The sequence below is a fragment of the Castor canadensis genome, chromosome 11, assembly GCF_047511655.1.
Source record: "Castor canadensis chromosome 11, mCasCan1.hap1v2, whole genome shotgun sequence".
Lineage (NCBI taxonomy): Eukaryota > Metazoa > Chordata > Mammalia > Rodentia > Castoridae > Castor > Castor canadensis.
In genome coordinates, this window is record NC_133396.1 from 116579430 (window position 1) to 116602917 (window position 23488).

The following is a 23488-nucleotide window of genomic DNA, read 5'->3' on the forward strand; positions in this document are numbered from 1 at the left end:
TCATTTCATATAATTGCATTTATGTATATCCTTGATAGACTTCTAATTTTTTACTTCACAAAAATACTTGCAAGTTTTATATCATTTGTCAGATGAGCAAATACGTATATTTTATGTCTGACTCAGAAACTTGGTACCTAGTTTAATTGTGTTTTTAGTTATAAATTTCTTGATTCAGTTGTGCATATTTTGTAATGAAGGCTTCATTGTTGGAGAGGTTGAGAATACAAAATCAGTTAGACATGTCTTTGTTTTCAAGTACCTTATGGTTTGATTAGCAAGAATTAATTGGGAGAAAGAGAGAGAAAAGGAGACCTAATATTTATTAAGAGAATCGTTGATTATAAGTGCTTTTCATTCTTTAACTTAAATTTTGGTTTTATGTATTATCTGTGTTTGCCTTTTGTTTTTCCACATGGCTGTGTCTTCAGTTTTACTTCCTTCTTTATGTTTTATCAGCCCGTTCTTTGCAGTTTGATCTGTCACTGCCCATGTCTAGGTACATTATTCTCTCTGGTTTCTCTATTTTTTTTTTTTTGCTTGTAATCTATATCACATGTAACTCCAAGTAAACATTTCTAAAACATGTGTATGTTCATGTCTACCAACTCCAGAAATAGCTTGTACTCCCTTTATGCTAAAATCCAGATTTTCTTCCCTCTGCTCACTTTTGATCTACAATACTCCACTACAGTGCAGATGGGCCTTTGTTTGCTGTGTGTCCATACCTCTTCAGGCCTTCTGTGTTCTACCAGATCCAGTCACTGTCCACCTTTGCTCAAAACAGTTATTGGTTGTTTCATATATTGTTTCAAAGAGCAGTTCAATTTCTATTCCCTATACCCCATTTTTCACTCTTCAGAGAACACTCTATCATCTGAAAGGATATTACACCCTCTGTGTCTTCTACTCACTCATCCATTAGTGGGTAACCTGTGATTTTGTGTGGTTACTCACATGCCTACTTTTTTTTTTCCAGTACTGGGGCTTGAACTCAGGACCTTCACCTTGAGCCATTCCACGAGCCCTATTTTTGTGAAGGGTTTTTCGAGATTGGGTCTTGTGAACTATTTGCCTGGGCTGGCTTCAAACCTCGATCCTCCTGATCTTTGCCTCCTGAGTAGCTAGGATTACAGGTGTGAGCCACCAGTGCCCAGCTTCTGCTTACTTTTTTTTTTTTTTTAATTACATCTGTAATTACACATAACACTCAATGATAGTAGTCCAGTTCTTAGCACATAGTCAGTGCTTGGTATTTTTTAAAATGTTGATGGTGATTTTACTCAGTATTTCCTATATTTTTAAGGGAGTTTTCTACCACTAGTTCACTTGCCAGTGTTATCTGAATGGTTCGCATCCTTCCTAACCATTATTAGTATCTTAAGTTCTTCATTGTTTTTAATTTGAACATTTTATTTATTTCTTTACAAGATAATTTATAAGATTCCATTTGAGAGAGCATTAACAAGGTGATCCGATGACTTGTATACAAATGCAGGGCTTCCTGACCTTTTGATTGAAGTGGGGAGCACTGATTATTGCTGTTCACAGGTTTTTCTCTTTGATCACTTCCAGAGAGAATGCTTTGCCTCTGGTCGGGTGAGGGTAGGATGGTGTTTGAGTTCATTCACTAACATTTCTGTTGCAAAGCACAGGACAGAGAGCATTCAGTTTGCAGACTTTCACTGAATTTCCCTGATTTTAATAAAGCTGTGTCAGGAGGTACACAGAAATGGTTCCTTTCTAATTTAACATTTTCATGTAATAAAAACTGAACTTCTGCTGAGACATAGGGTAGAGATTGAGTAATGGGATCTAGAGACTAACTTCTTAAAAAAGTGACTTGGTATTTGTTTCCTGTTTACAAGGTATCTAGAGCCTCCATTCCTGACCTCTTCTGGAGCCTGGTGCTTCAGTCTGCTTCCTTTTTATTACCACTTTCTCCCCATCCCATTGCACATAGAGGCAGCTGAGCAGCCAGCCTAACATCCTTTTAAATTCCATCCATGGTACTATTTTCTTTTCTGTTCTCTGTCCTTTGGAGTTACACCTTTTGATTCTTTTTTGGCATTTTAGTAGGGCTTTGAGAGGAAGCTGAAATAGTAGTGTGATTCCTGTTGTGCTTACTGGTAAGTCCTGCCTAATGTCCTTTACAAAGTAAAATAACTAGATACATAGATTATGAAATTCAATTATGACAAAAAAATATCCAGTGGAATGCCCTTCCCTATGCCCAATCCATGCCATACCAGACTGTGCAAGTAAAGTATCTGTCACTCTTCACTTTCCATTTTACAATTAAGCAGTGTCTGGAGATTACAAATCATACTTACATTTTCATTCATTATTTATGATTATGTGTATTTTATTATAGTGTATTATTGCATAATTTATTTTTTGTATCAGCTTTTATTTTGTGTTTAATGTAAAAGGACAGAAATATGTGGTTACTATTAATAATGTCTAGCATTATTTAATGTTATTATTGTCAAGTTGTGCCTTAATCTCTTTATGTATGTTAATTCATTTAATGTTCACAAATGGCCTAATGAGGTCAGTATTCTCCCCTCATTTTTATAGAATGGCTTACATTTAAGATCTTGTTCAAGATCACAGCTAGCAATGGGTAGTGTCAGGATTTAAACTCTGACCCTCTGACCCACCCCTCAAGGACTTAACTGCCAAGAGTAAACCACCTACAAGGGTAAAAACATATTTCCAGTCAATTTTATTAAAGTTGAATAGATCTAAAGGCTCAGTAAAATAATATAGTCAAATATTTTGGTCAATTTAATGAATATATTAGACAAGTTGTTATTCTGTGTTTGATCAAATTAAATCTATTAAATTATACAAAATGTTTTATTCTTTAATGGAATAGCTTAGGTTTTTTATTTTGTTTTGGTTTTGTGCAGTATTGGAGATTGACCCCAGGGTGTCACGCATGCTTGGCAATTACTCTACCACTTGAGTCATTCCTCCAGCCCTTTTGTTTGAATTTTGCTTTTGAGATACTTTCTGAATGTCTGGGATTACAGATGCTTGCCACCACATCCTGTAATGTAATAATTTTTCTTAATGTAAATATACCTTTCATCCCTTTTCCCGTTAACTTTTCCTTCTTCTACTTTATCCAATTTAGTATTTCCCCTCCTATACTTTGATACTGATTATAATTTATTGGGTCCTTGCTGACATTTAAATCTTCAAGTTTATTTGTAAGTAAATTTTTCTGTTACCCATCAATTTAGTTTTCTCTTCTAAAAAGTGAATAACAATAGTAACTATTTGAATCATATTTAATATTTTATAAACTGTAATGTTTGAGACTGGGGACAATATATAGCTTACTGGTTAATGCTTGCCTAGCATGTGAAAGGCCCTGAGTTTGATCCCCAGCACTGTTAAAAAAAAAAAGACAAAAAACTGTATCTTTATAGTCTCTATCCTTCTATTATATAATTATTATCATAATCCCCATTTTATAGAGTCACAAATAGAGATACTAAAGAATTTGCTACATTAAGAAGGATCAGAGTCAGAACTTCTGAACACCAATCCTACATGAATTCAAATTTTCAGAAGTCCCTTTTTTTTTGTCCTTTTAGCTAGAGTTACCAGTGACTTTGCTTTTTTGAATGTTAACTTTTGAAAACACTGAAGCTTGAAGCTGAAATTTCTTGTCAACTTGTGAAAGTTATTAAAATTTGATTGAATTCCCGTTTTGAGAAAGTTACAGGAATTTTTATTGTTGAATGCTTAATTTACCCTTTGAAATGTTGTAAGTTGCATGGAAATTAATAATTCAGCTCAAGAGAAAAACTTGGCATTAGCCTTTTTCATATATACTAATATCAGCCCTTTTCTCCCTTGACTAACCCCACCACACACAAACACTTAGCTTGTTAAAACACTAGTACATGCCCAACTTTTAGAATTGACTGTTTTTAAGAAATATCAATTAATCCAACTCATTTCTCCCTTGAAGGTAATCTCAGAGCCACTGTCTTCCCTAAACAAATGATTGTAATCATATGTTTGTTATTGAAATGCCTTTACTTTCCATTGGAATGCTTCTCAAAGGTACCAGCTGTCTAGCTGACAGGAATAAGTTTTCTTTCCTCCAATTTCTCCCACTATATAACTCGCAGCTTCACAGTGTGGCACTGTGAAGGGCAAGAAGGGCAAAGCAGACACTGTGCATGAAAAAGGTACTTTTTCATATATCCATGTACTTTTCTTTTTAGATTATCTTGTTTCTAATAGATAATTCTTGATTTTTATTTAGTCACTGTGAGAACATAAACTTATTTTCAGAATTATAGTCATGAATTTCATTAACAGTGAATTAAGATTTTAATATGTATGAAGAAATTAGATGTTCTAACCATGAATATATGACATTACTGTGTCTTGAGTGAATTACAGACTTTACTCATTTCTGGGCCATTTGCTTTATATATAGATTAAATGTAGATAATTACTCATTTGACAGGTTACTTTATTACTTTGATATATCTCACAGTACCACATGTAGTTATGTGGTGATTGTTGCAATAATTTGGATTCATTATTAACCAAAATTAACATTTTATATAAATCTGGATTTAAAAGTTAGAATTTGGTTAAAGTCAGTTTTGATTCTGGTGGTTATTTTAATTTAATAATACACTTCTAAATTATTCCTAAGCTCACATGTTATATAAAATGTTTTCTAACAATTCTGAATTATAAATTTAAATATTAGCTCTATAGGAGGAACAAATTCAGTTTGCCTTGTGTTTCACTTGTACAGCAAGTATGAATTGACTTCATTTGTTGGGAAATATGCATCATATGTGATGTATAAAGCTTAATTTTTTTTTACATTTTTAGAACACTTAACCACTACCTAGAGCATCTAAATGCTCAATAATTGTTCTCTTGTATAACTCTAACACTTTAGCAATATGTGGTTTCGACAGATATTAAGTAGTTGAATTGCTTACAAATTATTTGCATACTCATTAAGATTTATTACCTGAGGGAATAAAATTAAAAGAATCTAATCAAATGCCATGTTTTCATCCTTACTTTTCGTTTTGTTTTGTTTTCTAATAAAGATCTCTGTTTCTGATTCAAAGTGCATTTTACCTTCTCTTTTAGGTTGTTGCAGGAAAAGCACATCTCCTCTGGCTACGTAATGCATTTTATTTAATTTTATAGTTTTTATGATATCATATATTAGAGATTGCCAAAAATATAGAAAAATTTTAGAGAACATTTTTGGATTTGATGGATTACCACTCTTGAAAGGGAAACAAAACACTAAATATTTCTAATCCTGCATTATTTACCGCATGGGTGGTTAAATGCTACTTTAAGCCTCATAAAATTAAAAAGGAGAAATCTGCCAACTGTAGCAGGAATTGGATTTAGGAAGAGTGGTACAGAGCCAAAATATTGCTACAGAATTAAATGTCAAAAATCTTCTTTAATAGTAGATATATAGTTCACAGTGCTTGGTTATGATTAATACATTTAATCTAAATCACTGAAAGTTGCACTCTCCTTTTCCATAAAATACAATAGGACACAAATCAGTTTTACTGTAGATGGATAACAATTGGAAAATAATGCATCTTCCCGCCCAATAAATTGTCAGTTATACCTTTTAACTAAAATCAATTCATCTTTCCAAAATTTATTGCAATTTCTAATAATAAATCTCCCCAAATGTTTATTCATTTGGTTTTTGATACATTTGTGCCATTTTTGCTATGGTCTAATGTTTTCTCTTTTGATTCATTGTAAATTAGAAAATCTATTTTGAGTCAATTTTCTAGTTATGAAGTTAAAATCTATAACCTAGCACCTTTTTCACTCCCCTTTGTACATTTTAATACCCTTGAACTTGAACTTAAATGCAATTCAGTAAATTCTTTTCAGAAGGAGATTAAAAGACTTTTCAATGTAACTTCTTAAGTAAGGGCCAGATTTCATCAAAAACAAGCATTTAGGAGTTCGTTAGGTGATTGTTGCTATAGATTCATTTTAAATCAGTTGATGGGGGGGGGGCGGAGAAATACTTGGGGTTGTGCCACCAGTTCATGTAAATATTTAACACAAAGAAGAGGAAAAACCTATTTAAATTAGGATCATCTATTGGTCATAATGGGAGCCTACTGTTGATAGCAGTAACTCAAAAGTGGCATTAAAAGGAAACTGAAATACTCAGCTATATCCTCTATATACACTACATGATGTCCTCCCCCAATTAATCTTAATCTCAAAGGATACATTTTAATTCTCTAAATATGTATTTTCAGTTCGTCCTTTACAAATGTATCCTGAGTATGTGAAAACAGTTTGGCTTTCTATACACACTACATCCAATAATGTAGTATCATTTAAAAATCATATGTAGGATGCATTAGTATTTTCTGTTCCTTCCCATTTTCAAATTAAGCTTAAATAAGATTTCTCCTGTATTGTATGATGAACACTGACTCTGGTCAATTTAATTTTATACTTATTTTCACAATGAAATCAGATCGGTATTCTTTTTCTTCCACCTCTACCTTCATTGTGCTTTTATATAAAATTTAAGAATGAAAATGAGAATCAGCTTACTTTCTTACTAATTTAATGGAAAGGTATTTGCAATCAACATATTAAGCCTATAAAAATTCTAAAATAGATATTCAAAATGTGTATAGCATTATTAGTGTTGTAAGTGACATTAGGCAATTTGACTGAATTGGTAACTTACTGGCAAACTTATATGTTGTTATCAGTAAGATGCTACATGACTCGTTTGGCAGTTAAAAAATGTTTATTTGGGTCACCAGAATAACCAGAGTATGGTTCATTTTTTTAGACTAACCACTCGGTGATGAAAACATGTTATTTCTAAGGCAAATATCAGACATTAGTTATGGATCTCATTTATCTAAAAATAGTCCTTTTAAAGCTGTGAACTTATTAAAGTTTTGATATGTGGATTCCTTAAAATGCATTACTGATTTGGGCCAACTGAATTAATAGCTATATTAACATATTACAGTTTTTTAATACAGCTAGCTGGAAAAACTGACTTACGTGTACCTTTTAATTTATTTTTCCTATTACATTAAACATGAAAGTATATTAGACCATGATTGCTTTAAGTAAAAATAAGTAAATGGTAAACTAAAATGCTATGTCTTTCTTTTAAAATACCAATTAATAGTTGTTAGTGATATTCCTCTGGTTATCTTAGAAACATTGGTTAATATAGAGTCAATTTATTGCAAAGTGTTTAATTATCAATAATGAAGATTTTAGCAGTAACTATAATATGGTTGTCACCTTTGCATGATAGAATTCAGCTTTGTGAAGGATGACAAGTTTATCCTAACCACTTTTCACAAAAAGAAGTCAAGGTTTGGAGAGACTGGTACAACTAGCCAGGTTCAGTCTGCTGATTTCCTGGTCCAGCTTTTTTTTTTTTTTTCCCTATTCTATCTGCTACTCAAATCCTTCTAGCTGAAAGATTAGTCTAGAGGCTGAAAATTTGTTGATGTTTTTAACTGTGGTTTTAGGAATCACCAGGAAAATTTTACTATATTAAAACAAAATGAATGTTTTTAAGCAGATCAATTAATAATTATATATATTTCCCCAATTCTCTAATTTAATGTCTTGGCCATTGACATAGACTAAATATTCTATCAGTCGTTCCCTCTCTACTTTACTTCACATCACTGTCACACCTCCTCAAATTCTTAATGTGCTCCTTGTGACCCTTTAAGTTCCAGTTTAAATCTTTTAGTGCCAAATAAAAAACAAATTCCTTTTTTTTCCCATTCTAGGTCTTTGCCATTTAGACTTCATCTTATCTTTGCATCTTTGTCTCCTAAGTCTCCCTAGGTGATACATTCAACGTGTCTTCCATTCTCCAGCTTCTGTGACTTTGCTTCTATTGTTTTTTATCACTTGAAACATCACACTCCTTGTTAGTCTGTGGAAATCTTGACCATTCCTCACAATGCATCTGAGTTACATCTTCATCTGAAAACTGCCCCGCCTCTGTCACAGGCATCTTCCTTTTCCATGACTTCGTTACTGACAGAACTAGTAACTAGAACTTCTGGAATAGTGCAAAAACCATAGAACTAGAAACAGAATATATTCTCCCATCCATGATTTATTGTCTGTGTGACCTTGCAGAAATCATCTTTTGAGCTTCAGTTTCCTGATCCCTTAAATAGGGATATTAAAAGATAAGATGAAATAATGTATGTAATAGGACTTTATGGACTGTAAAGGAACTGTTATTACTCATTTAATTCAGGAGTCAAATGCCTTTAGGGGCGAAGCAGATAGTACACTTGTGTGATGTAAGTTTGGGATGGATCAGAACACTGAAAAGTGCATTCCTTAGCTATAGGTATCGAATGTAAAACTTTCAAAGATACTGTGATGGCCAAAAGGGGGGAAAGTCTGTTTATCAGCCAAATACTGCCACCCAGCTGTATATCAGTTTTCACTGGAGCCCAAGCTAGAAAAAGCATCATTGCATTCTTCAAACACATGGCATGATTAATATATTTTGTGAACTTTGGGAGGGTGTATAGGTGAGTGGATGACTAATTAAGTGGGTAAGTGAAGTTTAAATGTACAGTGTGGGAAATGGAGTGCTTACATTTTAAGCTATTTTCCTGATCAAGAAGTAGGGTGTGTGAGTGAGTGAGTGAGTGTGTGTGTGTGTGTAAGACATTATATAGACCTATAGCCCATAGTTTTTCTTTTGGTCCTTCAGTGAAAACTTTCCATGTGGTTGCACCTTTCCAAATAGAATTGACTACAGAAGCAGTGTTAGAGTTAATTGAGAATTCAAGCACTTTACTGTAAATACACTATTGTCCTTGTCCTCTTTGTTTTCGTGTGCTCCAGCAGACTGAATAGAGCAGGGAGTTTGAGTCTAGTGCCTATTCCATTCAATTGCTCTTTCTTCTGATCCTTTATAATTGGCTGAAGAAAACACTAGTGCTTGAGATTTAATAACTCTTTTCTCTGGGATCTCGGAAAATGTGTGTTGTTTGTTTTTCATCTTTAGAGATTTCAGTATATCTTATCCAATGTGTTAAAAAAACCACTTTAGAACTTAGGTTAGGTACAATTCTTAGATCTTTAGGAGGAGGTAATACAGGCTTAAATCAGTAAAATAAAAATTAAAAAAGACTCTAATGTGTCTACACTCTGTTTTTTCCTCAATATTAACAGTGAAGTGTCTGTCTCTGCAATTATTGTATGGAAAACTGGTGTCAGATGACCTTGATAAAAGAAAATTACAAAACTCATTCAAACACAAGGTTAGTTAATACAAATTTAACTATACTAAATTAATTGAATAAAAATAAACAAAAGCTTTATTAATTTGACATTTATTATCTGAATGCTACAGTGCTCTCATCAGGAAAAACAGATGCAATCTTTTGACCTCATTTAACTTCCATTTGATATCTAATAAAGGATAGCTTTTCTAAGATGAACAATCACTGTGATAATTGAGTCATTACTTAGCAAGTTTCCTGGCATAAATTCATTTAAAACAAATTTCCCTTAAAATTGTTTTCCTATTTCCTTTGCCTCTCTTTTAGAGCATTTGCTTATTTATACAGTAACTAACTGCTTCTAATACAGGTTTTTTACCTGCCTAAACTCTCCAGCTATAGATATATCTATACATAACTATTCAAAACTGGTTTATAATGTTATATACATAGTGTAGTTTGAAATTGAAGATTTTTAGAAAGAGTGGGTATCTTTTAGTCATCCAGGCTGTTTCAATTCAGGACATATTTATTAAACATTAATTAGCAAAAATTCATGGAACAGTTTTTGTGTTCCCAGCACCATTCTGCAGGGTTATGGAACCAAATAAATTCAATTCAGTCTTTATTCTGAGTTATTCAAATGAAATATTCAACTCCTAGCTCCATTTTGTGGCAATTTTATGCTTTTGGAGAAAGTAAGTTTGGAGTGTTTCATAATAGTTGTCTAGTAAATAGCTGTGAAGATCTAAAGAAACTATGAACTTTAGTCATTGTATTAAAAATATTTTTGTTCCTGTCTGGTGTCATAATCCCAGAGTTCGGGAGGTGGAGGCAAGAGGATTGCAAGCTGGAGGCCAGTGTGGCTACATAGCAAGATCTTGTCTTAAGCTCCCTTCTCTCCTCCCTTACACACACAGATATATGTTCTTTTTGTTCTTCCTTCTAATCAGTTCATAAATCCTGGGAAAAATCTTCATACATTATTGTTGAATTCTGCATCTTCCTTTTCAATTTCTTCTACTGTTTTAGTCCAATCCCTTATTAGCTCTCAAATTCTTGGCCTCATGATTGGTACCCCACCTCCAATTTCACGCTGCTACTTACACAGAGTATTACTCTTAATGTAAGCTTTCTTAAATATAGTTTTATTCATAATTGTGTCATATACTTGTTCAAAAATTTCTCCGTGGCCATCTAGCTTTCAGAGTCAGTTGCTGAGTTTGTTCTGCCTTTAGTTTCTATACTTTTTTAAATCTTGCATTTTTAACAGGTTTTTATAGGATATGAAAGATATGAGTAGTGTTCTGTGGTCAAGTTTGTCTGGGAAACAATTGATTAAAGCAATTTGAGTAGGTCTAAAGATTCTTAAAGCATTTTAACAAGAACTATTATAGAGAAATTCAATTTGTAATGTTTCCTAAAGGAGTTCCCCCCTTCTTTTCTTCCTCCTCATTCTCCCCCTCCTCCATTCTGGTTTTGCTGTTAACTATATATGTGAGATACATATCTGAGAAAACCTTCCAGAGGCTCCATTTTCTTCTTCTGTAGTTACCATGATCTAGCCCAAAGAGAATTTGTTACTTTTAAAAAGTGAAATATATTGCGCATGAAAATTTTTTTGTATGTTTGTGTGTATGTATATATATATATATATATATATATATATATATGTATATATAATGTGTGAAAATTTAAATACATATATACATATATGTTATACACATACATGTGTACCTCCCGCACGGCTTAAAAAATAAATATATAAATACCTCCAAAACTCTTTCAGTGTTGTCCCAGAAGTAACTACTGCTGCTAAGTATTTCCTGTTAATCACATCCTTCCTTTTACTTACAACTTTATGTGTATATTCCAAAGAAGTACCATCTTGACTTATTTGGATTGTTCTACTTTTTTTGGCTATTACAAACATTACTGCATTCCCACACATTATCACCCCAGTCACCTTTCACCAAACAATAGTAGAATGTTTTAAAAAATGGCTATTTCATACTGTGGAATTCAGAGGGAGAATGAACTATAGCTGCAAACGTCAACAGTGGTGAGTCTCAGGAAAAAAATGTTGAAGGAAAATAAAGCAAATTATAAGAGAAAATTTCACAATATCTCATCCATTATATATGTACCCAAGCAGACAAAATTAAAGATAGTCTTTGAAGTGGATTAAGTTTCCTGACAAGTTAAAACTTTTTTTATCGTTAATGATATTCTTTATCTTATAAAGACTGCTGTACACTGTATTATCCAGCGTCAACTTTCTTTGGTTTATATTTTTCTGTCATTATTTCTTCCACCTCTTTACTTTGCTACCTTTCTGTATTCTTTTGTTTAGGGTATAAGTTTTGCAAACAACATTTGATTAGATTTTTAAAAATCTACCCATAATCATTTCTACTGTATACTCTCACTTTCATTTATTATGACTTGAAAATTTCACTTATTGGGCTTGTTTATATCATTGAACCTAATGTTTTCTTTTTTTTTTCCATTTTGTTTTGTTTTGTTTTTTGAAATGGGGTTTTACCCATGTAGTCAAAAGTTTGACTTTGAACTATAGATCTTGCCTCAGCCTCCCAAGTGCTAAGATAATGGGCACAAGCCATCACCCCTGACTTCTTTCTTCCTTTTTCAAAGCCATTTTCTCCATTTATTATTTTTATTTCTATCTTCTCATATCATTTTTATTTTAATTTCCTTCTCAATTTTACTAGTTAGAAATCTATGTAGATGGATTGCTTGCTTGCTTCCATTCCTTCTGATGTCACTCATGTTTTACTGTGTTTCTTTAACAGCTTTTAAGATGCAACGTTGATACTTAATCTCTCCTGAAGAATACGATACTATGTAATACCAGGATCTTAGAACACTAATTTTGATCCATCCCACTTTCTAACGTAAAACATTCTATTACTTTCCAGTCTTTTACTTTGTAACTCTGTGAATTAAGTATTACTATCAACATACAGCAATTATTTAGATCTACATGGTTTATCAGTTTCTTTCTCACCATTTCATCCTATATATCAGACTTCCCTTGCATTTTTCTTCTTCCAGTCTATCTCATTAGACTTCTTGCTGTTTCTAAGGGGAAAATGTCTTTCACAATAATATATACAGATGTGAATTTATTTAACTTTTTTCTATTATCTTGTGCTACGTATATCTGAGAATTTCTTTTTTACATCAGTTCTTTAAAAAATTTTAGCCCTTGCCAGGTGTACTTGCTCAAGTTTGTAGTTCTAGCTATCAGCTAGGAGATAGGGAAGCTCAAGGAAAAAAAAAGTTTGAGAGAGCTCTTTTTAACCAGTGGGTAGGTGCAGTAGTACACACCTGTCATCCCAGCTATGCAGAGAAGCATAAGCTAGAGAATCACGGTATAGGAGTAAAGCAACATCCTATCTCAGAAATACTCAGTGCTGGAGGAGTGGCTGAAGCAGCACAGCCTAGCAAGTCTGAGATCCTGAGTTCAACCCTAGTACCATCAAAAAAAAAAAAAATCCTGTACAAATGTTGCGGCTCATTTATTATCAGTCTACTGTCTTTTTAGGATTCCACCCAACATATGTTGCAGTTTCTTACTCTCCATGTCTCTCAGGCTTTTCCTCCTAGTTTGCATTTCATTGACTTTCTATGCTACATTATAATTTCTTCAGCTCTTGCTAATTTGGAACAATCTTATATATGCAGTAATTGTTTTTGAAATGCTCGTGGTCTTTACCAATGTTTTTGCTGCATTTTATTAAAGGAGGAGTTCAGGAGACTTAAAAGTTCTAACAAGTGCTTCCATTATAAGGTTAGCCAAAAATGGTGTCCTTATACTGAATAGTATGTTTCGTTATTATTTGTTGTAGTATGAATTTTGCAGTCTCAAGTGCTCCTATTAGTCATTGTTAAATATATTTTATACTCAAAAGGTAAATGAAAATAACGTACTGAATATGTAAGAAATTAACTTAGTTACTCAAATCCTCAACACTCTGTTCACTGACTTGCTGGCTAGTTGTATTGTTAAATACTTATATATACGTGCCCCCATGTAGTCTTTCATAAGATGATTTAATCCATTGATAGCTCCACAGTGTTTTGATGTTAAAGCAGTCTTTTTGATCATAACCACAGTGTTTCATATCAACTTTTGTTTTGGGTATTTTCCTTTTTTTTTTCTTTTATTCATATTGGGTATTTTCCTTTTTTAGAAGTAACATTAAAGTGTTGGTGTTTCTTTCATTGCTTTTTGGGATTTATTGCCTGAATTTTTTTCTTTTGCCTTTTGTTTTTACAAATTTTCATAATGTTATTAATTGAAGAATGTAAATAGATTTACCATGTCAAAAGAATGCTCTTAAGTAAGGTCTGTTTTTAATCACTTATTATGAAAAACATTTTGACATTATGATATTACGATGAGTTTAAGTTAATTTTTATGAAAATAGTTTGTAAAAACACTTGGTAAAATATTTTAAATACTATAGAACTGTAAGTTATTATTTATAACAATTACAGGGTTTACCTAATGCTTTTCTTGAGTGCTGAGCATTTTTCAAGTAACTTTTCAACTTTGTGTTTTCTGTGACAGTTAAAGAAAAGGAGCAGTGGGCAATGGAGCAGGAAGAGGGTGACAAAGAGGAAGCGGAATATAAAAGAAAAGAAGTAGGGGAGAGTGAACAGTGGCAGACTCAAGTAATAATGCCCAACCCAGTTAAGGCCATTTGTTTCTGTTTTAAGTTCTTTCATACATCCTTTGCACTTTACTTCCTGATTCTCGTCTCTCGGGAACCTAGACATTTTTTGGCAGAAGAGAAGAAATAATAAAAGAAATTTGCCAAAATTGATCTTAAGATGAAAAATTATATGCCATATATGTATTTTTAATCGTCTGATAGTTCAAACTGTTCCCTGGGAAACACACCAGAGCTGGACATGCAGATGTGTGCACATCCACACAGTCTCCAGACCTACACATCCTGGCAGAAGGTGAGGAGAGGTGGAATCCTGAGAAACTTAAGGCTTTTCTTGCTACTATTACCATATAGTGGGATAAGCACTGGACTGGGAAGTTAGCATGAAATACAGCCCTGCACCTAATTACCTGTGTGAACTTGTGTCAGTCTCTTCTACCTTTGATTTCTTTCTTGGCTTTGTCTTCCAATTTGTCATTTATCAAGAGCCTTTTTCTGTAAGGTCTGCTAGGTATTAATGTTTATTTTTAGTTTACTTATCTGTCCAGTGAAAGTTTTAAAATCATTTGTTTCTAACCTTGTTAAACTAAGGAACAATACAAATACATAAAAGGTAAGGAAAAGAGAAACAGACTGTGAGGGTCAAAGTCCTTTTCACCAAGCAAGAAGTGATGCTTCTTAAATGTAATCTTTCTACAAGTCATGGGGGTTGCCAGTGGTGAATCTTGTTAAGATGTAAATTATGGCTCAGTAAATCTTGGGTGGAGCCTCAGGGTCTGCATATCTAACATGCTCCCAGATAATGCTGGTATGGGGATCATCCTTTTAAGGTAGCAAGGCTTGAGAGGGTAGTTGGAGTAAGGAAAGAATTTAAGGAGAAAGATGCTACAAGTAAAAGGAGGGAGGTTTCCAACAGCAAAGTTACACACTAATTGTAGAGATGAGAGAATTGCAGGATGAGAGAAGCACATCTTTCTACAGTGATTTTGAGATAAGTGGGAAAAAATTTGCTATGATCATATATACTTTGGTAAACATAAGCACTTTGTAATTCTTTTTGTTTCCTGTAGATTCTTTTGAAGTATAACATTTTCCTGTTTTATAAATTTGTAAGTTGAAGGGTTCATTTACTAGTGATTAGAGTCATGATTATTATCATTGAGGCAGTGTATGGAGGGTCAGGGAGTAGGAACACTACTAATTTGTTCGAATTCAAGATAGTTTAGATTTATGGTATGATATATGAAGCTAAACTTGTACATCAGTAAGACAATTATTGAAGGAGATAAAGTTAAATTCTTGTGTTTTTTTGAAAGTCTCATTTTCTTACATAATACATTCCTAGGTAAAACAAATGGTTATTTTTGGTTTTATTTCCTACAAATGTGTATATATAATAATAAGATTATTGTAGCAAAAGTGAGACATTTTATACTTTCTTATGATAATTGTATGTCCTATACTTTAAACATGTTAATTTGATTGCCAGGTGCGCCTGGTGGCCACCATATTGGATAGCACAGCTAAAGCCTTTATGTAGAAAATCACTGATATTCAAGGTGCTTTAATTTCTTCTCTTTTTCTCGTTTCATTTGGAGAGCTCACAATAGCTTGTAGTAGCTTATAAAAATAGGACTTTTTATTAGCAGCAGATAGGTGGTGCCCTGGTTGCAGGCTTTGACAGTTTCCCAATGAAATTCAGTTTATCTGGTGCTTATAAATATATTTCAGTAAATTTTATAAAGATTATCTTAAAAATGACCTAAAAAGTAAGAACTTTAATGGTCAACATCTAGTATTTGGCATTTACCGTTAGGTACTGGTAAGCCCCAATATTATGTCTCAGCATTCAAACTCTTGATGATTTTTGTGTGTTAAGTGCATAGATTTACTGCTGCAGTTTGAACATTTTTAAATTAAAATATATCTTTCATTCTGAATGTATTGATTTACACATCTCTATGTCAATATTAAGTCAAGCGAGTTTTCCAATAAGTTAAAAAGATCTGGCAGAGCAAGTTAAATTTATTAGATTTGCTAGAGGCTTTTTTTTTTTTTCCTGTGTGTGGACATCTCTGCTTTTTTAGTTTTGATTAGAATTTTATTATAAAAATAGTACTAGAAATTCAGTAATACCTCTGTTAATGTATTACCGTTGGAAACCTTGATATTCTGTATTGTGCTTTTGACCTCTTCTTTGGTACTGTTTTTTAAACAATGTAACTTAAAATTTACTATATTATTATAAGATGCATCATTTGAGTTTTATTGATATCAAAAAGTAATTCATTTTCCTTTATATGTATTTTTAGGTTAGGAGAAATTATACTGTTTATAAAATCAGATAGTAATGCAAGATCCCTTAGTTCATTGGAAATGTAAATATTTTTGTGAAGGTTGAAAAACCTTAGGCATCATTCATCATAATTTCAAAGTGTACACTGAATGAAGCATTTACATTACATTTTAAAAGTGAACACTCTGAATGTTTTCACTAAGCCAGAATATTATTTGTAGATCTTAGGATGTATGTGAGAGGATCAGTCATTTCTGTATTCTCACACTAAGAAGACAGAAGCTGATATTCTTGATATGTTCTTCAGGTTATAATGTTACATAGTTAGTTTAGGCTATTATACATATACTCTCATTTATTATATACCATTAATCCAAAGTTGACCTTAGAAAATAAAAGATGTAATACATACATTTAACATCAAAGTGTGGGATGAAGGAAATGACAGTGTTATTCAATCAGTAAGATATAGTTAGTAAATGGTCATAATTTTTGAGGTAAGAAGAAAATGATGAAAATTGTATCAGAAACTTTAACCAGGACTTTGTAAACTAATGAAAAGGTGGAAGGACCAGGCATGGTGGTGTTTACCTGTAATCCCAGCTACTCCAGAGGTGGTGGTAGGAAGATTGAGGATCCACATGTGAGGCTGGTAAAGTTAGCTGGGCAAAGTTAGCTCAAGACCTTATCTTAAAACAAACAAAAAACCTAAAAGCAAGTCTTGAGACTCTAGGTTCAATCACCAGTACTGGGTTGGGGCAGGGGAAGTAGAGGAAATAGTTGTATTTAAAACATCAGAACTTTTTTCTGAGTCTTGGTAGTATTATTTGCAAGTTAGCTTGGTAATATTCCTGTTAAAAGTGCTTTAGAGTGTGTATGCCCCGGCCTGGTCCACTGCAGTGGGGGGTTTCAGCATAATATAAAATCAGCTTATTTTTGCATTGATAGCCAAAATGTTTGTAGGTTCCTTGATTTTTACCAATTAGCACCTCAGGAATTGCAGACACTAAGTAACAAAACTGTATTTTGTCTATAGACAAAATAACTATCTGATTTCAATAGAATACAGAGCTAACATTTTATACTAGTTTTAAGCCTAACGCTAATTGAATATTATGCTAAGCCTTTTACACAAGCATACTCATTTAACCTCACAACAACCATATAACATGAGTATTATATCTCAGCTTTACAGACTGGGAAATCAAGACATAGGTTAAGTAATTTTCTCAAGGTCATGGAGCAATAGCAAATGGCAGAGCCCACACTTGAAACTAGGTCTCTAGAATGCAGAGATCATGCTCTTAAATATTTCACTTTACCTTCTCCTTGTGCAGTTGGAATATGTTGGTTTATAATCATTTGACTTGCATTATCCTTACTTGTTAGGAAAAGGCACTGTTTTAAAAAAAGGCAGTTGGGGAATTTTCATATGACTATGGATTTTTTTCAAAGAAACCTTTTACTAAATTATGTTTCTTGCAGTTTTTTATTTCTAGACAGGTACAGAGTTCTATTAAATTCCTATTAAACTGTTGAATATTATAAACTTGTATAAAGTTCTCTTACATAAAGCTATTTGTGCATTACCCAGTTATAAGATACAGTATAATTTGTATTTCCCCTTTCATGATTTTAGCAATTAATCTACTCTTCTGGTTCCTATTTTAGAATTTTTTGAAAACTCTGTGCATCAAAAACAAAACAATGAATAAAAAAAATAAGCTATGATCACCACTGCTTGCTATATATTCAGTCATCTGCTTAATCCTTACCCCTTCGCATTGTCAATACCCATCTAATTCCACTTTAACAACAGTAATTGGCTGATGGAGTAGAAGATATAGATTTGTTTTCTTGATGACTCCTTGACTTTTTCCCTCTGGTAATACTAATAGAATTCCAAATCCTACTGGTGTGATTGTGTCGTGAGTAGGTCAGCAGTCATGTCAAGGTCCTATTGGAAACCTCACAGCCAACATCTTAATTTAGACTTAGCTATCTCTTTCACTTGTATGTGCAATTGTAAGCAATTTTCCAAGCCTCAACTCTCTATTATAGCAGAATTCATTTAGTTCAAAGGGGATAGTTCTGCATGTGAATTATGTGGCTGGCTGCAGTGGAGTAAATAGAATATATAAAAATCTGGGAACATCATTTTCATGTTTGGATATATGTTCTTGTTTTAAAAGTTACACAGGTTGATCAAAAACAGGAAAATGTTTACCTATTTTCTTTTTGCAGTCAGGTTTTTATGATGTTAAATAGTTTACACTAATGAAACATGAATCATTTAGCAGTATTAAGTTCTAGGAAAGTATTCTTTCACTTTAAGTAACTCCTCCATCAGAGAATTGTAAGCCAGTTTGTCATCAGTCTTAGAATTTCCATTAATATGTGAATACCATGTATTCACAGTAATACATGTGAATCCATTATAACAAAATACATTTTAAAATTACTAAACCGCTTTGGTTTTCGGGGATGGGAGATATATAATATAGACAAAATCATTGCAAATATTGAAATATGGATATTTACATGTGTGGTTCTATTCATCTGTGTATAGATATGTGCCTTGTATTAATTCCCATTTTCTCTGCTCAGAATTTGATTAATGAACATATTTCTTTGAACTGTACTGTTTCTGAATTTATAAGTACACACTGCCCTCACTGTGTTTTAGGTATTAATAGATTATAATAACTTGAAGCCTATTTGGCTTGAACTTTTAAAACAATATGAACTAAAATAGAAACTGTGGGTTAAAAGAAGCTAGGAACCTTTCAGACTTAGATGAATTTCTGTAGAGATTTAAAAACTGCAAAGGTATTCTGATTATCTTTAAAGTTTTTACATTTTATAATTTGTTCTAATCTTTTATTAAACTGAAATCTAGAGTAGGTCTCCACTGGTTTATGTTTGTTTGTTTATTTGTTATCCTCCAAGTGTAGCAATTGTACACATCCAGGAACAAGGCTGTATTACCATACTAATAGGTTTCTGGTACTGCCATTTATTTGTTTGGAAGGCCAAAGCAATCAAATTGGAAGCACATAAAGCACCAGTAACAGTTTTCTCATGTCATGATGCATTGATCTTTGACATCTGAGCCACCTGCAGTTTTGACCAATAAATCCAAAATTGTATTTTGGATAAATAAACCAACCTAGTCTTGTCTTTTTCTTTTTGGCATTTTCTTAATGGCATTAAAAAAAACTAAATGGACTTAACCCCTGATGTTTTTTCTTCTTAACGTAATGATTGAATATGCTAATTTCGAGAGGATTTTTAATATTGTTTCATGGTTCTGTTCTTTACTTAGGATAGCTAAGAGTTACAACCTTTTTCAGGGCCAAGGGAAAAGCAAAGTTAAACAGCACTTTCTAATGGTCAGAGCAGCATTCCATGGTCAGGTCTGAGTTCTAATCCCAGTTTTGCAAAAATCTTCCAGTATAATTTTGGGCAAGACATTTAAGCATTTAATATCTTTTCTTCCTCATTTGTAACAATGGGGAAGCCTTAGGCCTCAATTTTATTTTTTAGACCTATAAATGATAAGTGCAAAGGCCAAATCACTTCTCAGATCTAAAACAAAATGTGTATATGCTGCCTTTCTAAACTCGTGTGTGGATTTATCAGGAATTTAAGGTAAAAAATAATCTAGTACATTTCAAGTACTGAATAAATGAGATTGAATTTTATATTTCACTTATCCCTGAATTTGATCCTAAATTTTGCTTGCCTTTGCAAATTCCTAGATATAAGCGTGTTCTTTGGAGCCAGAAAGACCAGCCTCAAATTCTGGCAGGACTTGTCACTTACTGACTGAGTGATTTTGGACTTTTCACTTAACCTTTTTCCACCTAAGTTTCTACATTTGCAAGTGAGAATAGTTATGGTACCTGGGAAGATTTATGGGAGAGGAAAAGTTGCATGAGTATAATATAAGTACCTAACAGCCTGACTAGATATTCAAAATGTTGAAATTCTTTCCCTGCTTCTCTTTGATTAGGTCTCTAATTATCACATTTTGTTTTGTCTTAATTTTTTTTTTTTTTTTTTTTTTGATGGTACCTGGGTTTGAACCCAGGGCCATACACTTGCTAGGCCGGAGCTCTACCACTTGAGCCACTCTGGTATCCCCTTTTTGTGTTGGTTATTTTTGAGATAAGGTCTCATGAACTATTTGTCTATGCACCATGATCCTCCTGATCTCTGCCTTCTGAGTAGCTAGGATTACAGGTGTGAGCCACTGACTTATGGTTGTTTTGTCTAACCTTGCTAAATTGCTAGCCAACTATCCACAATCATAGAAGACATTCTGTAAACACAGTCAGTGAATGTCGTTCCACCTTGCAGGCATCAGTAAAAGGACACATCTTGGACTTAACCTAGTCTTGGAGCTTTGGGAAATTCCTAGTCAACTCTGTCAGCCCCAGGCTGTCCCTGGAGCAGGTATGGGCTTCTTGGTTTCAATCTAAATTTCCATGGCAGCTCTGGGACACAGGCTGGTGTGAGATCCCAGTGTGGAGTCATTGAGAAAATTTGACCATTTCTACTGAATGTCTAAAAATGTAAAAAATGCACATATTTGTTGTTCTTCAAAGAACTTTTTTAATGGTCACCTTTTTTTCCTTTGTCTGTTTGCCTAGCATTTGAGAATATTTTGATGTTAGGTATGTCTAGGCATTATCAGTACTTGTCTTAATATCCAAGTAATAATTCCGTTCGTATATCCATGTCAAGATTATGCATTTCTTTTCTTTTTAAAAATCATCTTTTCAGATCTTTTTTTTTGCAGAGGAAACCATTCTCATGTTCTCTGAAAAATAATTAAATAAATATGTTTAGCTAAGTCATTAATTGAGCTTTTTCTACAACTTATTCTTTGAGTATTAGAATCAGGCCATTAACATTATTTGAACATATTTCTGTAGTATAATTAACAGCCAGGATAGGTTGATTCTAAAAAGGACATCTAGCAGTTTTGACACTGAGAATTAATTATAAGAGAAAAGACAGATTTGTGTTCTGGCTAGAATTAACTAGCACTTCAAAATATACTCAGTCACCTTGGGCACTTGCAACAAAAAGTGACACTCCTTTTCTTAATATGTAGCTTGAAAGTTTGTTTAGACAATTCACCTGCTTGTCAGCTTTCTCTTTTTCTGTTTAATTCAATTTAGAAAATAATTCTTGTTTTTCTTGAAGCTCTCCAAAGTTCATGGTTTTTGAATTTAAAAAAAAAATCACACTTTGTGTGTGTGTGTGTTTGTGTTTAAATTGTTCAGATACTGATCAGAGGTCATTCATTCTAGGAGAAAAGGGGATGACTTTCAACTTAACATTTCTTCCCAGTTTTAAAGAATATCTCTTTAATTAAGGACTTGAAGACTGTGCTAGTCCTTTGCAAGGAATAGCTGACATAAAATGCTGCCACTGTATTTTGTTGATTTTTTTTTTTAAGTGACCACAATTATTTTAATGCTTTTAATGCAACTTTCCTCATTTTACAACAACAAAGGCCTCCTCAAATATCTTACATTGGTTAATCCAGAGAAACACTGTGATAGTGGGGTTAATTTTGAGTGCACAAAGAGCTGTTGGAGGGTACAGAGAGGGCATCTGTTGGATAAGCTTTCAATATGATGAGAATGATAACAGATCTGCCACTTGTGCAGAAGACAAGTCATCTTTTATAGTATTTGACTTTAAAAAGTGTCATTTTATTTGTGTTAAAAGCATATTTCAGATTAAATGAGTTAAGAACTTTAGTGTCAGGCTGCCTTTCTTCTTGCACTTTTAACATTTTGGATCTCAGGCTATCTGAATCTTGTTTTAGCATATCTTAAATCGGTACAAAAATTACATTGAAATTTATTTTTATAAAGATACTTAAACAGTATTTGCTAAGGTTTCTCCTTAATTTTTTACTATTAACCCTTCCTTGCCAAGAAAAGTAGCTTTTCTCTCTGTATGTGTATATACCCAGCAGTTTGGGAAATCATATACATGTCTCGACACCGGGCCTCATCTCAGGCTAATTAAGTCAAAACTTCTGGGGGTAGAACTCAGGCACTGGCATTTTATTTTTAAATTTAGTGATTCTAATATGTAGTTAAGAGTGAGAAAACTGTAGAAGAAAGAACCAGGAAGACCTGTGATTGAAGTCTGGTTGTTAATTTATTCACTTTGATATTGGGCAAATCATTTCTTTAGTAAAATCCTATTTTTTCATTAGGGTTGTTGTGCAGAGTGAGAGATTAGGAGGCATCTGGCATAATGATTAATGGTGGTACAGCAAATACTAGATGCCCATAAAGGTAGAAACAATAGATAATATAATAATTTTTAGAGATTGAAGTATGCCCCCCCGCCCCCCCCACACACACTTTCCCCCTCTCTCCCCTACTGGGATTGAACGCAGGGCCTAGCACTTTTGCTCTACCACTTGAGGACCTTCAGTTTTTTGCTTTTTAGTTGTTTTTTTCAGGTAGGGTCTTGCACTTTGCCCTGGAATCACTGGCATGACCCACCATACCCTCATTTGCTTTTGAGATAGGGTCTTGCTAACTTTTTCCTAGACTGGCCTCAAACTACAACCATCCTATCTCTGTCTCCAAAGTTTTAGTTTTGTTTTGAGACCAGGTCTCACAGTTTAGCAGACTGGCCTCAAAACTTGTTATCCTCTTACCTCTGCTACCTTATGCTAGGATTAAAAGTACACCATTTTAAAGTTGTTCTTGATGACATATTTGCCTTTATATACAGACTTAATGTGAACTTTGTATAATCATATAAGGTTTTAAGCTTTACTTATTTTTCTTCCTTTTAGTGACCTGAAATCTGGCTTCACAATATAATTGGTCCCTGGAATTTCAGAGAACATGTTAGATTTTCCTTTTTCAGTAGATCTAACTTTAATTTGCAATTCTACCAGCTAGCTGTGTAACTTCTAAGCCTCAGTGTTTGCACCCATGAGAAGAATGGTGTTAATCAATGAAGGGGATAAAGAGGTATTCCATGAGTGCACCCTAAATACTTGACCATTTTATATCTCACCTTTTAAATCTAGAGTCCCAATTTCTTTCCAGTTACTTTTATACTTTTCCAAATCCCGACAACTTTCTGAATGATCTTTTAAAAATATGCCTGTTTTAAAATATGCACTAAATGTGGTGCCTAGAAGTATA

The 23488-nt window shown here is 33.2% G+C and overlaps 1 protein-coding gene across 20 annotated transcripts in view; it reads left to right on the top strand.

The window, feature by feature from the left end:
* Gpatch2 (G-patch domain containing 2) overlaps positions 1-23488 on the top strand; it is a 243775-nt gene that overhangs the window by 30982 nt on the left and 189305 nt on the right. For 4 of the 20 annotated variants that reach the window (XR_012438981.1, XR_012438982.1, XR_012438983.1 and 1 more), the window contains exon 6: positions 13894-14291. The exons of 15 other annotated variants lie outside the window; for them this stretch is intronic. Coding sequence is in view for 1 of the 5 variants with exons in the window: in XM_074048300.1 (XP_073904401.1) it covers positions 13894-13971 (78 nt within the window). In the remaining 4 variants the exon portion in view is untranslated. Of the gene's footprint in view, positions 1-13893; positions 22640-23488 lie in introns of those variants that run through there. One more of the 20 variants, XM_074048300.1, reaches the window with a different exon arrangement.